General features: G+C 38.3%; 1 protein-coding gene across 1 annotated transcript; it reads right to left on the reverse strand.

The window, feature by feature from the left end:
* Nucleotides 1–11,955: 11,955 nt before the first annotated feature.
* Nucleotides 11,956–12,891, reverse strand: LOC101429149 (olfactory receptor 2J3). The gene has a single exon (XM_004472102.1). The coding sequence runs from the start codon at nt 12,889–12,891 to the stop codon at nt 11,956–11,958; it is 936 nt and encodes a 311-aa protein (XP_004472159.1).
* Between the last annotated feature and the right edge of the window lie 4,696 nt (nt 12,892–17,587).

Here is a 17,587-nt window from a genome sequence, read left to right on the forward strand (position 1 = left end):
TGATTTCTCATCTGATACCATGGAGGCAAAAAGGCAGTGGTACAATATAATCAAGGTACTAAAAGAAAAAAAAAATTCCAACCAAGAATCTTCTACTCAGCTAAGCTAGGATTCAAAAAAGATGGAGAGTTCAAAATATTCACAAATAAACAGAAATTAAGAGTATGCCAACAAGAACACTGCCCTTCAAGAAATACTAAAGGGAGTTCTTCAGGAAGAAAGAAAAAAACAAAACAGGAGAGGCAGAACTGGAGGAGAGTGTAAGAACAACAAAAAAGTAAAAGAGAGAAAGAAAAAATAAACAAAATATGACAAATACAAGTCCAAACAAAATATGGCTAACATAAATAATTCCTTGAAAGTAATAACACTGAATATCAATGGATTAAACTCACCTGTCAAAAGATTCAGACTGGAAGACTGGATAAGGAAATATGACCCATCTCTATGCTGTCTACAAGAAACACATCTTAGATCCAGAGATTCATGGAGGTTGAAAGTGAATGGCTGGAAAACAATCTTACAAGCAAACAATAACCAAAAAAAGGCAGGAGTAGCTATATTAACATTAGACAAAATAGACTTTAAATGCGAAACAATTGTGAGAGACAAAAATGGATATTAGTGAAAGGGATAATCTTTCAAGAAGAACAACAATCATAAATATTTATGCTCCTAACAAGGGTGCATCAAAATACATGAGGCAAACACTGGAAAAACTAAGTGAAAGAATAGATGGCTCTACAATTATAGTGGGAGATTTTAATACACAGCTATCAACTTTGGACAGAACATCTCAAAAAAGAATCAATAAAGAAACAAAAACTTAATTGTATAGTAGAAAACCTGGATCTAATAGACATATACAGATCATTACACCCAAATACAGCAGGATATACAATTTTCTCAAGTGCACATGGATCGTTCTCCAAGGTAGACCATATGCTAGGCCATAAAGAAAGGCTCAATGAATTCACAAAAATTGAAATCATACAAAATAATATCTCTGACCACAGTGGCATTAAGCTGGAAATCTGCAAGGGCCAGAGGCCCAGATTTCACACCAAGATATGGAAATTAAAGAGCACACTCTTAGAAAAACAGTGGGTCAAGGTAGAAATTTCAAAAGAAATTAACACCTACCTTCACACTAATGAAAATGAAAACACAACATACCAAAACTTATGGGATGCAGCAAAAGCAGTACTGAGAGGGAAATTTATAGTCATAAATTCATACATCAAAAAAGAAGAAAGTGCAAAAATTGAAGAACTAAGTGTACATTTGGAGGAATTTGTTAAAAAAAAAAAACCAAAGTAACCCAACAGGAAGAAGAAAGAAAGAAAAAATAATAAGAGTAGAACTAAATGAAATAGAAAAAAAAAAAAAAAGCACTTGAAAAGATAAACAAAACCAAGAGCTGGTTCTTTGAGAAGATCAATAAAATTGACAAACCTTTAGCATTACTAACAAAGAAAAAAAGAGAGAAGATACAAATACAAAAAATAAAAAAGGAGAAAGGAGATATCACCACTGACTCCACAGAAATAAAGACTATCATAAGAGGATACTTTGAAAACCTTTATTTAAACAAAAATGACAATTCAGAGGAAATGGACAAATTCCTAGAAACACATAAGCAGCCTATAATGATGAAAAAGGAAATTTATGATCTCAACAAACCAATCACAAGCAAAGAGATAGAATAAGTCATTAAAAACCTCCCAACCAAGAAGAGACCAGCGACAGACAGCTTCACAGGTGAATTCTACAAAACATTCCAGAAAGAATTAACTCCAATCTTGCTGAAACTCTTCCAAAAAATCAAAACAGAAGGAATATTACCTAACTCATTCTATGATGCCAACATTACCCTTGTACCAAAGACAAACAAAGATACCACAAGAAAGGAAAATTACAGGTGAATTTCTCTAGTGAAACTACATGCAAATATCATCAAGATACTTGCTAACCATATTCAACAACACATTAAATGAATTATACACCATGACCAAGTGGGATTCATTCCGGGTATGCAAGGATGGTTCAACACAAGAAAATCAATCAATGTAATACACCATATCAACAGACTGAAGGAAAAAAAAAAAATCACATGATTATATCTATACATGCAGAACAAGCATTTGACAAAATGAAGCACCATTTCTTGATAAAAACACTGCAAAAGATCAGAATACAAGGAAATTTTCTGAACATGATAAAGATTATATATGAAAAACCCTCAGCCAACATTGTTTACAATGGTGAAAGCCTAAAATCTTTCCCTCTAAGATCAGGAAGGAGACAAGGATGCCCATTATCACCTCTTCTATTTATCATAGACTTAGAAGTACTTGCTCGAGCACTGAGGCAAGAACCAGATATAAACTCAAGTTGGAAAGGAAGAAGTCAAAATGTCATTATTTGCAGATGACATGATCCAATACATAGAAAACCCTGAGAGGTCTACAACAAAGCTTCTAGAACTCATAAATGAGTTTAGTAAAGTCACAGGTTATAAGATCAATGCACAAAAATCAGTAATATTTCTGTATGCCAATAATGAACAAGCTTAGGTGGAAATCAAGAAACAAATACCATTTACAAAAGTAAATAAAGAAATCAAATACCTAGGAATACATTTAACTAAAGATGTAAAAACTTATAAACAGAGAACTACACAACACTGTTTAAGGAAATCAAAGAAGACCTAAATAAATGAAAGAATATTCCCTGTTCATGGATAGGAAGACTAAATATTGTTAAGATGTTATCCTACGAAAACTGATCTACACATTCAATGCAATCCCAATAAAAATCAACACAGCCTTCTTTAAGGAACTAGAAAAACTAGCTATGAAATTTATTTGGAAAGGAAAGGGGCCCTGAATAGCCAAAGACATATTGAAAAAGAAAAACGAAAATGGAAGAATTGCACTACCTGACTTCAAAACATACTACAAAGCTACAGTTGGGAAACAGCATGGTTTTGGCACTAGGAGAGACACACTCAGCAATGGAGCTGAACTGAGAGTTCTGATATGGATCCTCATATATATAGACATATATTATTCAATAAAACCACCAAACCCTCTCAACTGGGAGAGAATGGCCTATTCCACCAATGGTGACTGGAGAACTGGATATCCATAAGTAAAAGAATGAAAGAGAATTACCATCTCACACCTTATACAAAAATCAACTCAAGATGGATCAAAGACCTAAATATAAGAGCCAAGACCATAAAAACTTTGGAAAGCAGTGTAGGGAAGCATATACAAGATCTTGTAATAGGAAATGGCTTCATGAATTCACACCAAAAACATGAGCAGCAAAAGAACAAATAGATAAATGGGCTTTCCTCAAAATTAAAGCCTTCTGCACCTCAAAGGAGTTTGTCAAGAAAGTGAAAAGAGAGCCTACACAATGTGTGAAAATATTTGGTAAACATATATCTGATAGGAGACTTATAACTTGCATATAAAAGTAACTCCTATATCTTGAAAATAAAAAGACAAACAACCCATTTAAGAAATGGGAAAAAGATTTAAGCAGATACTTCTCCAAAGAAGAAATACAAATGGCTAAAAAGCACATGAAAAAATGCTCCAAATCTCTAGCTATCAGGGAAATGCAAATCAAAACTACAATGAGATACCATCTTACTCCCATAAGATTGGCAGCTATGAAGAAAACAAACGACTACAAATGCTGGAGAGGATGTTGAAGAATGGGAACACTCATACACTGCTGGTGGGAATGCAGAAGGATCCAGCCATTCTGGAGAACAGTTTGACAGTTTGTCAACAAAACTAGCTATAGATTTGCCATATGACCCAGTAATTCCACTGCTGGGTATATACCAAGTAGCACTGAAAACAAGGACACATACCGATATATGCACACCAATGTTCATAGCAGCATTGCTCACTATTGCCAAAAGTTGGAATCTACCCAAATGCCCATCAACAGATATGGATAAATAACATATGGTATATACATACAATGGAATACTACTCACCTTTAAGAACGAATACACTACAAGCACACGTGATAACATGGATGAAACTTGAGAACCTTATGTTGAGCGAAGCAACCCAGGCATTAAATGACAAATACTACATGTCCTCAATGATACGAAATAAGTAAACTAAGCTACCTCAGAGTGCTAGAGACTGGATGATAGGCTTAAGGAAAATGGGGTTAGAGGAAAGATGTAAGCTGACACCTACATGGGTGAAATTATGATAAGCTAGAGGTAAGCATTTGCACAAGGAAGGGATAAAAAGGGGGAATAGGGTTACCTTTGGGTGGACCTTTGTTGACTTGAGGGGGGCTAGGGATGGGAGGATGGGTAATATTGCCCAAGAAATTGGGGGGAGGGTGGGGCAACATACAGACATAGGAGATTGTCAGTTATTTGGTTGAGAGTATAATGCTGAGAAAACTTTTTCAAAAATAAAATAATTAAGGTTACATGTTTAAGAGCTTAAAAGGGATAATCCAATGCAGGACAGGCTCTTAGGGAGTATATGAATGCTCATTTTGCCACAGTTGGTTATATCATTGTATAGAGACCCATATAATGAGAGTGAGAGTATACCCACATCCTTGGGAGGACTGATGTTCTCAAATATAGGAAATTGTATCTCTCGAGAGAAATGTTGGCTCTCAGTGCATTAAGGCATTGAGCATGTCAAGCCTTCAACACTGTTGCAAGTATCTCTGAACATGGCCCTTCAAGCAATGAAGATAGACTGTCACTGTGAGCCCTAAGGGGATGGGGAAAAAGGTATTGAATAGAAACAACCAATGTAACTGTGTGGGCAATAGAAGTGTTCCACAAGATTACACAAGAATGGATATAAGACATGTTAAATTACATCAAAAATACATAGGGGCTGATAGGCTAAAATGTAAATCACAATATAAAACATAAGGTAACTAAAAATTTAGAAAATTGTATAGTCTAAAATATAAACCACAATGTAAATCTAAATGTTACCTTGTTTGAAAGCTATTGTCTCAATATCTGTACATCGGTTTCAGTAAATATCCTATGAATACGTAAAAAGATTATTGCTGTTGAAGGGGAGAGGGTTTTATGTTGGATATGTGGGAGTACTGTATATTTTACATATGAATTACTGTGATGTAAAGCTTTTGTGAAGATAAGCTTAATAGGAAAAAAAAGATAAAGATAGGATGTAGACACTGAGGAAAAGATGGAAGTATTTGCCTTGTCAATTTGCATACAGAGCAACACTTATTGCAGAGATGGAAGTCAAAACATCAAAAAAAATAGCTTTTGCATTTTTAAATTTTTTAATGCCCCAATTTATTTTTACCTTAATTTTTTGAAATTAATATGCATTTTATACCTAACTTTAAACTCATCACTATATTCCATTTTACTATTAATGGAACCTGGCAATATATTGGTCTTCACTTTTGAAGAAGTTTTGGATCACAGAGTGATTCAACAATGGCATGGGAGGAATACTGGTGTGGGATGTTATTGACAGGGGACACATGGTTGGCAGGGAGTTCTCCAGGGCATATATCCAGTGTACATAAAAATGTTCGGATATTTTCATAGTGGTTACAATTAAAAACAACACCTCAGGGAGTGCTGAGTTCTTAGCCTGGGGAGCTCTATCACAGTCCCTAAAGGAACAGCAACAATCCCCTAAGTGCAACAGCAAAGGCCAAAAAAGAATGAAGGTCCAACAGTGAGCCCTTGATACTAATGACTATGCTTGTAAGCCTGTGCACCTGAAATAAGAACAAGGCCTAGAGCTGCAGGGTGCCTAAGAGTTACCTCCTGAGAGCATCTGTGTTGGTCAAATGTGGCCAGTCTCAAAGCCAAACTCAGCATGTAAAATGTGTTGCCTTCCCACCTGCACTGGACATGGCTCCCCAGGATAAGCCTCCCTGGTGCCAAGGGATTACTCGCAAGTACCAGCTTATGATGTAACTAGAAAATGACCTTGAATAAAAGGGTCAACGTGGACCAGCAGAATATCTCAGTCTACATATAATACCAAGAGTTAAAAATGCTTTTTGACCTGAATAAAAGGGGGAAATGGAAAGAACAATTGATTTTATATGGCTATGAGTCTCCAAAAAGAGCTGGAAGGTTATCAGAGTGGTTGCCCTTATGCACACCTGAGCATAGTCCCAGAGACAGATAAAGTAGATACAACCCCAGGTATTGGTTCCCCTGAGGGCTACAGAGACCCACAGATTTTATGGTCATGGCAGATGGAATTCAGTGCCATCTCAATTGGCCCTACTTTGGAGTTTGTGTTTCTGTGTGATGGAGCTGGATTTAGATGTGATTTTTGTCCACAAGTCTCTCCTTTCACTTTTACCAGAACTATAGTTGCTGCTGGGGTTTAATGTATACCCAGGGGACCTGAATCTCTGGATTGACCATGTGATAGCCAGACCCTGAGCCTCAACAGAATTGCAACTCCTACACTCTTGTTTATTGGACTTACCCCACTCAGCTAACATGGAGGTGAAGTAAGTCAACCACCACACCATGAAGCCAAGAGTGCCTACAGGTGAAAGCAGGAGGATTGCATCCAGCATCCATGTGGAATCTAAGTCCCCCTTGATATAGATGTGGAGTGGACACAACCATTCTAAGTTCCACAGGATGGAGGAATATAGTATAGATTAGAGTGGACTTACTGATATTCTGTTCATGAGTTATTGTGATTAGTAATCGAAGAAAATGTGGCATTGGTGTGGAGAAAGTGGCCTTGGTGGCTGCTGGGGGTAGGGAGTAAGAGGAAGAGATGTGATGTGGGTGCATTTTCGGGGGTTCGTGTTGTCCTGGGTAGTGCTGCAGGGGCAATTACTGGACATTGTATGCCCTCCCATGGCTCACTGGTTGGACTGTGGGTGTGTATGGTCTATGATGTGGACCATCAACCATGAGGTGCATCGGTGCTCAGAGATGTATTTACCCAATGTAATGAATGTCTCATGATGATTGAGGAGGTTGTTGTTATGGGGGGAGGAGTGGGGTTAGGGGGTTGGGGGGGTATATGGGGACCTCCTGTTTTTTTAATGTAACATTAAAAAATAAATAAAGACAAAAAAAGAAAAAAAACCATACCACTCTGTGGTGGGATATTTATTACAGGTACATCATCTGATTGTTACCATGTCCATAGTATACATTTGTCTCACATTTTCCATATTACCCAATTATCAACACAGTACATCTTTGGCATAGATGCAGCAATATTATGTTATTACTGCTTACCACAGTCCATAGTTCTTTCCAGTTGTATTTTTCCCATGTGTTCCCAACACCCTGCAGTAGTGATATACATTTGCTCTTGCTCAAAAGGACACTCTTGCATCTGTACCATTAACCATAATTCTCATCAACGTCTTGGATTACTGTGCTATTCAGTTCCTAGATTATTCTCCAGCACTCTCTCAATTGGCATTTACATCCCTAGACTACCATCCTCAGCCATATCCCTACTTATAAACTAGCTATTACTAATTTTACCATTCATTCTATACATTTCTGCATTTTACAGTAAAGCTAATTAAAACTTCTACATACATTAAACATCAGTATTCCATCTCAGTCCTTCTCTTATCCCCATTAAGAACCCACCCCTTACTTCCAGGGCATGAAGATATTTCCCTACAACTTCTTCTAGAAGTTTTATGGTTCTTGCTTTTATTTTTAGGTTTTTGATTCATTTTGAATTAATTTTTGGATAAGGTATGAGATAGAGGTCCTCTTTTCTTCTTTTGGCTACAGATATCCAGTTGTTTCAGCACCATTTTGCTGAATGGACTGTTCTGTGTGGGTTTGACAGGCCGTATTAACTCTGCACCTGGCACAAGGGGAAGGAGGGTGAGCCGAAAATCCCAGTGCAGGTGAGGACCAGCATCTTCCCATCCAGGTCAGATTACAGCTCTAGCCTAGGTCCCAGTGCCATCTCCAGCAGGGAGGAAGCTGCAGGCACCTGTGCCAGGCTTTCTAGGCAATTACCTGTCAAGTTGTGGAGGCCAGGTGCAGAGTTAATACAGCCACTCTCAGGGTCTTTCTGACTTAAACAGGCTTAAACTTTAGCTGTTCTCAGGATTACACTTTAGCCAACTGAATTTACTCCTCAGTAGATGAAACTTGTGCCCAACCATCTCTTCCTTCCCCATTTTGGGGAAGTGGAGCTTTCAATTCCAGGCTCAGAACAGCTCTCAAGGTGGCTTGTGCCTCTGGTGGAGAATGGGGACTGGCCTCCAGGGTGTGGAGCACTCTACTTAGGAGTTTTCTCTGCAGATGGACTGTCCCCTCCTTCCTTTCCTTCAAGGATGTTGCAGGGTCCATGTTAGCAGTTTTTTTTAAGGTAAACATCCTTACTTTATGATATGTCAATTACATTCCTGGGTATTTACGCAAGTTAAGTGAAATTTCCTGCCCACATAAGTACTTACATATTAATTTTCATAGAAGCAGTATTTATAATTGCCAAAATGGAAATATCCCTAAAAGCCAACTATCAAATAAATGAATACATTATGATATATTGATATATTGGAATTTTAATCAACAGTAAAAAAGAATGCACAATGATACAATGACATGAGAAATTTCAAAAAAAAATGCAAGATGAAAGAAATCAGAATCAAAAATTACACACTCTGTGACTTTTTATATAAAATTCTATAAAAAGTATAACAATAATGACTATATCAGTGGTTGTCTGAGGCTGTTAGTGGAGGAAGATAATTGACATCAAAGGGACACAAGATGTAATAAAAGGTTCTGAAAAAAACTCTAATGAAAGTTTCTGAAATATATATATATAATAACTGTAATAAAAGGTTCAGGAAAAAATTGTAATAATAGATTCAAAAAATATATAACTATATTAAAAGTTTCTGAAAAAATATATAACTGTAATAAAAAATTTAAATATATATATAACTTTAATAAAAGTTTCTGAAAAAACTGTAAAGATGATTTAAAAAAATATAACTAATAAAAGGTTCTGAGAAAATATAAGTGTAATAAAAGGTTCTAAATATATACATATATAACTGTAATAAAATTTTTTGAAAAATATACATATAGCTGTAATAAAAGGTTCTGAAAATGTATTTCTATAACTGCAATAAAAGTTCTGAGAAAATACTTTTGGAAATAATGAAAATATTCTATATCATGGTTGTGAATTTGCACATTTACATGTTTGTCAACTCATTGAACTGTACACTTAAAATTGAAAAGTTTATTATATGTATCTTATAGCCCAATTAAAATGACAAAAATTTTAAAGCCATTTACATGGTGAGAGGCTGACTTGATACATGAGGTCTCCCAAGTGGTAAGATTTCTTTGGTGGTAGAAGGAGTCTATGTTTTCATGTTTTGTCAATTTTTTGTCACATGTGCTAGTATTCCTTCATTGTGGCCCCATTATTAAGCAAGAACTCGGTAATGTACGTGGGCCCTTCTTGGGAGCTGGGTCCAAGGATATCAGCCTGCACCCTACCCTAGTGCCCATATCTGTGGGAGATGGAAAAGGTGGAAAGAAAGGGAACAAATCAGCAGAGACAAAGAACCCAAGCAGGGTAGCCTAGTAATGGTATTATATCCAGGAATTGGGGAAAATTCTGGAGATTATTTTTTGTCTTAGTTTTGTATTTTAGGTTTCTAGGATGATCAGGCAAATGTCATGAAATGGGTTGGCTTAAACAATGGAAGATTTGAGGCTGAAAGAATGCCCAAATCAAGGCATCCTCAAGGCAGTGCTTTCTTCCCAAAGACCAGCATTCTGGGGCAGCTGCTGGTGATCTTGGGCTCCACTGACCATGGCAAATCTCATGGCAGCACCTCCTGATGGCTCCGTTCTCCTCCATTGGTTTCAGTCTCTAGTTTCCTGTGATTTTCTCTCATGTGTCTTAATTCACTCCAGGTAAAAAGGACTCTAGTAAAAGGGTTAAAACCCATCTTGGTTGGGCTGGACCACATACACCTTAACTGAATATAGTAACCCCATCGAAATGTCCTTCTTAAAATGGATTCACACCCACAGGAATGGATTATACTTAAGAACATGTCTGGGGTAAATACAGCTTCAAACCACCACATTTTCTCATCTATTTAATAGGATTTGGATCAATTATGTATAGCTGTTTAAAAAGATACAAAACTATAGCTAATATGTGGATTTCGGCTACAAAAGTTGTGACTTTCCAAGATATTATGTTAAAGTAAATGGTACTTTGGCCTCTATGAGTGCATGTTAGCTGATTACTTTCAATTCAAAATATCTCCGGCTTTAAAGTGGAAAATACAAATTAGATTTTTTTCAGGTAGAGATAGTGGGAGTGGCCTGCATAACAAATGACTTATTCATATATATTCTTTATAATAAAATACATTTCTTTTTTTGTAAAAATGTCAAATGCAAGTTTATTTTTATAAAATATCTTTACTTATGGGAAATATTCTTATTACAGCAAGTTTAAAAGCAAAATAAACTAAGATAAACCAATCAATGACTTTTATTGGTAATTTATTCAGGTAATTTATTCAGACATCTTTGGATACATCAAGTGCTTTTCAGAGTGAATTTCTATCTGCTTAGATAATAGATACTAATATTACTTCATCTAATTATTCTGTGTTTATAGTGTTCATTATGTGGCACTCACTATCTTAGATCTTATTTCCACTATTTTTATACTTCCAACTGCCTTGAAAAAGAGGATGTGATAAATCTACCTCTGTTGCATTGAGTGCCTCTTAGCTTTTACTCACCAATCTTACTATCTACCACTAAGAGTGGTAATTAAAGGACATGGGTCAATTTTTCCTATCTATATTTTAAAAAATATTGCCCAGTGAAGAAGAATAATGTTTAAAAGAAGTTTAAGATATCTTCAACATGTAATTAGTTAAACCAACAAAAGCAATTAAAACCCATACACTGTTTTTGCTTAATTTGTTTCATTTAATAATATTGTCTTCCTACAGGAATTAAAAACCATTTTTTTTTCTAAATTTAAGACCAAATTTCTTGTTATATTTTACATTTTAAAAAGCTATCTTGATTTATTAGCATTGAGCCCCATAACAAATTGAGTCATGTATAAATATTTAACTTTGATATTACATTGCCATGTTCCCCTCTAGAGAGTGAGTTGCATTCAGACAAAGAGTGTGTTATATCCATGTATGTTACCAAAAAAACCCACAACTGAGAGAGAGTAGACAGTAAGATTTAACTAGGAGAGTGAATGAATGAATAGATAATAAATGAATGGATGAACAAATGACTCCATTTGAACATGTATCTTTATGCTGTTCAATGTGACAAGTATATAGAGCCATAGGATATATTACTTATGTAATTTAGTATTTTGAAAAAAGTGTGTTTCAGACAAAGAATTTTCATATATCATTTTACCACATAATAAGTGATGCTCATCTTGTTTGCCATTTTGCATTTGCTATGAGGGATTCTTCAGCTAAATTTAAGGCCTGTTCAAATATGATATGCTAAGTTTTTGCTATATTGCTCTCTTTATTCCCCCCTTCCATGTCATAAGTAGTAATACTCATTTTATAAATTAGCATATTTCTTTATATGTTATAATATTTTTAAATATTTCAAATATTTGAAATAATCTCAAAATTACACATATATATATTAAATTATGTTAAACCTCATTTCCTAATAGCTATGGAAATGAATATGAAATTTATAAAGACCAAAGTGGTACTAATCAAAAAAGGCTGCCTATGGATAATATTTCTAAATTAGCCAATAGAAAGAGCAACAAATTTGGGTCTGGACTCTTCTAGGTTTGGCAGGCTGTAGATCAAACTAAATCTTAAAGAAACAGGGAAACCACTCTCCCAGATGAATGAGACCCACTGAACAAAATTATAGGACAAGTGATTCCTCTTTTACAATCCCCATTCCCAGCTCATTTGTCTCTTTACTGCCCCTCTTATGTCTTTGTTTCTGAGGGTATAGATTAGAGGGTTCAAACTGGGTGTGACAACAGTGTAAAAAAGGGCAATGAACTTGCCTTGGTCTTGAGAATTTTCTGATGGTGGCTGGAGATATATGCATATGACTGGGATGAAAAAGAGAGCCACAATCATAAGATGGGCTCCACATGTCCCGAAGACTTTCTGGAGTCCAGCTGTGGACCTCATCCTCAGCACAGCTTGGACAATGGCGCTGTAGGAGCTGAGAATCAGAAGGAGTGGTATGAGCACAAAAAAGGAGCTCATGACCAGTAGGGTCAGCTTGTTAGCATGGGTATCAGCACATGACAGTTGCAGCAGTGCTGGAACTTCACAGAAGAAGTGGTCCACTTGGCGATGTCCACACAAGGGTACCCAGAAAGTAAGAGTGGAATGAAGTGCTGAGGCACCAAAACCACTTACCCAAGAAGCCACAGCCAACAGGTGACAGAAACGAGGGTGCATGAGGACGGTGTATTGCAGGGGTCTGCAAACAGCTGCATAACGGTCATAGGACATCACCACCAGCAGGACACACTCTGTGGTGCCCAGTGCAAGGACAAAGTAGAGTTGAACCATGCAACCTGCATAAGAGATGGTCTTCTCCGGGCCCCAGAGGTTGACCAGTAACTGAGGGATGGAGCTGGTGGTGTAGCAGAGATCCAGAAAAGAGAGGTTTGAGAGGAAGAAGTACATGGGTGTGTGGAGATGGGCATCCAGGTGTGACAGGATGATGATGAATAGATTGCCTGTCAGTGTCGCCAAGTAGAACATCAAAATAACCACAAAGAGAACAACTTCCAGATGAGGCCAATTAGAAAAACCCAGTAGAATAAAGTAACCTTGAGAACTTGCATTATTTTCCATCATTCATTTCCTGATACCTGAAGAAAGAATTCATAAACTCAAAGGTTTCCCCTTGCCAACAGATCGAGGGAAAAGTGTATGCCCTCCCACATATAATTCTATGTTCTACTACAGTAGTAAAATTTTTATAGTTTTCTCTTTTATGTTTCATTCAAATATTTGTATATACAATCAATAACCTCTCGAATGATTGATATTTTTAAACTCTAAGTTGGCATTTGGAGAAATGATGATCAAAAATATTACAATCAAACCAAAAGGGACAATTTTCATGAAAAATAATATTTTTTTAAAAAATTTACACTATATTCACTTCCCTTTTCTACACTTTCAGGCTAATTTTTGGTTACAGAGAAAAGAAGAATGGCAGTATTGATCATTGTACACATGGATGAGAGATTAGTATGTTTTATGTTTATCATGAAAACAATTCAGTAATTAATACCTTAAAAATATCAATATTGGGTAAAAATATTCTATTTCTTAAAGATATGATTATAGAAAGAACAAAATATTCTAATTCATTTATCTAGGATAGCTTATTTCTAGACAAAAACATAACAAGCAAATGGAGGTGTAAACAAACACAAACATGGGCACAATATCCAATTTATGAGTATTCACAGTATGCCTTAGAAATTGATACATGCACTAATAGTTCGGTTTACAGTTGCCTCTTTTATTTGTGTATTATCATTCTTTTGTAGGAGAGACAAATACTACCTTTTATTATATACTTATTTCTACAGGACATAGTGACCCACCCTTTAAATATTCCTAAATTGTTTTGCCATGCCCCTTCTGCATCCTTACTGCCACAGGCAAATCTTTTACTGTCTGATATGATACAGCAAAAGACAAACCCAAACACACCTTACCTACCTGCAATCACTTCTTTTTTGGAGAACTCTCAATTGACCAATACTGTTATCTTGGCTTTTGAAATGGATGTAAACGGTATCTAATTATTTGCGTCATGGCTAGAGAACTAGGGACATTAAATCTGACCCAAGGCAATTCAGGCAACCACAAGGATTTCTGTACACCCTTTAATATAATTGATAATGTAAAGAGTCATTAGCTGATTGCTATAATATTCCATATTATGTTTTGTGGTCCAGAAACCATACACGATAATCACTCTGCTTTTTAAATAAATGTCTTCTATCAAATAGCAAATGATGAAGATTCCTTTATTTTGGTGGACACTGCCTTTTGATGAGTGATGGAAAAATTCAGAGGGATTTCTTTTTAAACTTCCCCAGAATGAAAGAAAATATAGCACAGGAAATTTGAACTCAAACGTTGGGTTACTCCCTTGATGCAGCTTTCTTCACTTTACAGCTGCCTGAATATCAATTACTGCAACAAATAAAAGAAAGTGGAAGCCCAAATGTAAGATCTAGATTATAATCAGTGTTAGGATATCAAAGATGTTCTTTCATAATTTGTAGCAGGTGTCTCATGGCAAAGCAGGATGTTGGTGGTGGGTTTATGTGTGGGACCCCTGTATGATGTTATGTATGTTTGTCTTGCAAGTTCACAACTTTCATATACACTTACTGTTTAATTTGAATGATATATTTAAATAAATTTTTTAAAAAGAAAATGGCTACTGTTTTTTCTTTATCTGTTGCATGATCCACTTTCAGTATTCTTCTAGAAGTAGAAGGGGATAGAGGGAGGAAAATGACTCATGCAGAGAAAAGTTGAGCTTCATGGTTTGAGTTTATTCTTAGTGGAAAAGAAGGAAATGGCCCTATCAAAGGGGGCTTTTATGGGCTGTGGAATAAAAATCCTCTCTCTTTGGAATCAGAGGTTATGAAGAAAACAGAAGGCTTAGACTTTGCTAACTTTGGTCAAACCCTAACCTTCGTGTCTGCCTGGCTCTTAAGGAGGGCTCCATCTGCTCTGTTCAGTACTGACCTTCCTGTGCTTGTTCACATTCACTGTTGATCTTCTCTTCCTGGTCTATGCATTCACTGTGGATAAACCAATGCGGGGTATTCCAGGTGCCATGTGTCCTGAAAACGTCAACTGATTTCCTTTTATACACTCTTTTCTAACACACCAAATCTAACTGTGAAAAGCAGAATCTGAAAATGCCTGTGATTTCTACTGTCATGGCAGCGAGATTGGCTTTTAGCAGAATGTGGGAAAATTTTAAAGCATTCAAATGACAGGGGAAAGAACTTTTATCCCAGGGTCTATGGGGCTTTTATGGAAACAAAAGAGGAATACGGCCTGCTTCCCCTGGATGGGGCCGCTGGGAGAATAAACCCCCAAGTGGCAAATTAAAGCCGTAGAAGGAGCCGTCTTAATTTGAATGGTGTAACGTTCACAAGACAGAACTGCTCATAGAAATGTCTTCAGCATGGTGTTGAATGCATAGAGATGACAGTGAATTTATCCACAAACTAACATGGAAAAATGTGCTATGAATTGACGTAAAAAATGATGGGGATGGGGAGTGAAGCCAAGATGGCATCAGAGTAAGGAATCCCTGGAGTCAGCTCATGAAACAAGGCAGTTGGTGGTCACCTAGAGCTACCTAAAGCAATTTTTGGAGGACTCAAGAGACCAGAGGGGTATCCTGCAACATCCTTTACAGTGTGGAAGGAAGAGACTACCCATCTGCACAGAGGAAGCATGAGTAGAATACTCCAGGCAGCAGAGGTTGGTGCCTGTAGCACACAAGCTGCCATGGGAGCTATTCCATAGTTGAAATTGGAAGTTCCATTTCCCCCAATAAACATGGGAGGAAAACACAGTGTGGCAGTGACTTCAGCTACTGATTAGTGGATTCGACAGGCTGAAGTAGAATCCTAGGAACAACTAAACTTTGAATCTGTCCAGGTCAGAGAGAAGTCAATAGTTACCATTCTGACTCCATCCTGGGCACAAGGGGAACCAGCGCTGACTGAAAATCATAGTGCTTGTAAGGACCGGTTTCTTTCTTTGTTTTTTTTTGAAGATTTATTTATTTATTTATTTAAATCCGCCCCCCCTCTCCCCAGGTTGTCTGTTCTCTGTGTCTATTTGCTGTGTCTTGTTTCTTTGTCTGCTTCTGTTGTCATCAGCGGCATGGGAAGTGTGGGCGGCGCCATTCCTGGGCAGGCTGCACTTCTTTCACGCTGGGCGGCTCTCCTTACGGGTGCACTCCTTGCGCATGGGGCTCCCCTACACGGGGGACACCCCTACGTGGGGGCCACCCCTGCGTGGCACAGCACTCCTTGTGTGCATCAGCACTGTGCATGGGCCAGCTCCACATGGGGGACACCCCTACGTGGGGGACACCCCTGCGTGGCACAGCACTCCTTGTGTGCATCAGCACTGTGCATGGGCCAGCTCCACACGGGGGACACCTCTACGTGGGGGACACCCCTGCGTGGCACAGCACTCCTTGTGTGCATCAGCACTGTGCATGGGCCAGCTCCACACGGGGGACACCTCTACGTGGGGGACACCCCTGCGTGGCACAGCACTCCTTGTGTGCATCAGCACTGTGCATGGGCCAGCTCCACACGGGCCAAGGAGGTCCGGGGTTTGAACCGCGGACCTCCCATGTGGTAGATGGACGCCTTAACCACTGGGCCAAGTCCGTTTCCCGAGGACTGGCTTCTTTCCACCCAGGTTGGATTGCAGGTTTAGTCTAAACCACAGATCCACCTCTGTCAGGGAGGAAGCTGGGCATGGGGGTGGATTCATAGCCAAGCCACACCACAGAGACTGGTGCCTATCTTACTCTAGGGGTACAAACCGCCTCAGGACCTATTCCATGACTGCAGTTAGAAGTTCCATTTCCCATAAACACTGGGGGAAGAGACAGATGTCCATTGACTTCAACTACTGATTAGTGGAATCAGTGGGCTAAAGTATAATCCTAGAGCCAGCTAGAGTCTGAGCATGTTCAAGTGGGAAAGAATTTGTTAGTTGCCATCTTGACTTCAACCCCAGCATGAAGGGGAGCCTGGCTAACTGAAATCCAGTGAAGTTGGGGACTGGCCTCTTTCACCAAGATCAGACTACAGCCCTAGCCTAGGCTCCAGCCCCACCTCCAGCAGAAAGGTAGCTAGTGGGACCTGCACCAGGCTCTCCAGGCAACTGCAAGTGCTCTCCACTGGCAGAAGCTGAATAGTCAGACACATGGAGTTGCACCCCCACACCTCAAAAGAATAGGAGAGGAGCTGAGTATCTTCAGCCTCTCCACGCAAAGGCAGGAGTTGTCAGTCCACACAGATTTGTTGAGTGTCTTTAAACCCATCTCCACTTCTGTCCCCCCACAGGATACGAGGGGGTTGGTGTTGCCTCAGCCTCTCAGGACAATAGTTTTGGACTGCTCAGGTTTGACTGTTGGGCATCTTTAGCTCCACCTTCATCCCCAATAAGACAAGAGATAGACTGTGCTTGCCCAGCCTCTTTAGGTAACTGCAGGTGCTTTGGTCCACACAGCCTGGTCTGGTGAGTAATTGTGGATCCACCCTCATTCCCCAATAGAAAAGAAGAGGGCTGCTCTTTCCACATCCTTTATGGGCAAAAGCAGAACTTCAATCCTCATGGACTGGACTATTGGATGCCTGTGAATCCACCCCCACCCCCAATAAGATAGGAGATGTTTGGTGTCTCCACAGCCTCTGACAATAGTGGGTACTTTCAGCCAAGAGGGGTTGAATTGTCAGGTGCCTGTGGATCCAACTCA

The sequence above is a fragment of the Dasypus novemcinctus genome, chromosome 22, assembly GCF_030445035.2.
Source record: "Dasypus novemcinctus isolate mDasNov1 chromosome 22, mDasNov1.1.hap2, whole genome shotgun sequence".
Lineage (NCBI taxonomy): Eukaryota > Metazoa > Chordata > Mammalia > Cingulata > Dasypodidae > Dasypus > Dasypus novemcinctus.

What these genes read in the sequence shown, in the direction of transcription:
- LOC101429149 (XM_004472102.1), bottom strand. Translation starts at nt 12,891, where the DNA reads ATGATGGAAAATAATGCAAGTTCTCAAGGTTACTTTATTCTACTGGGT.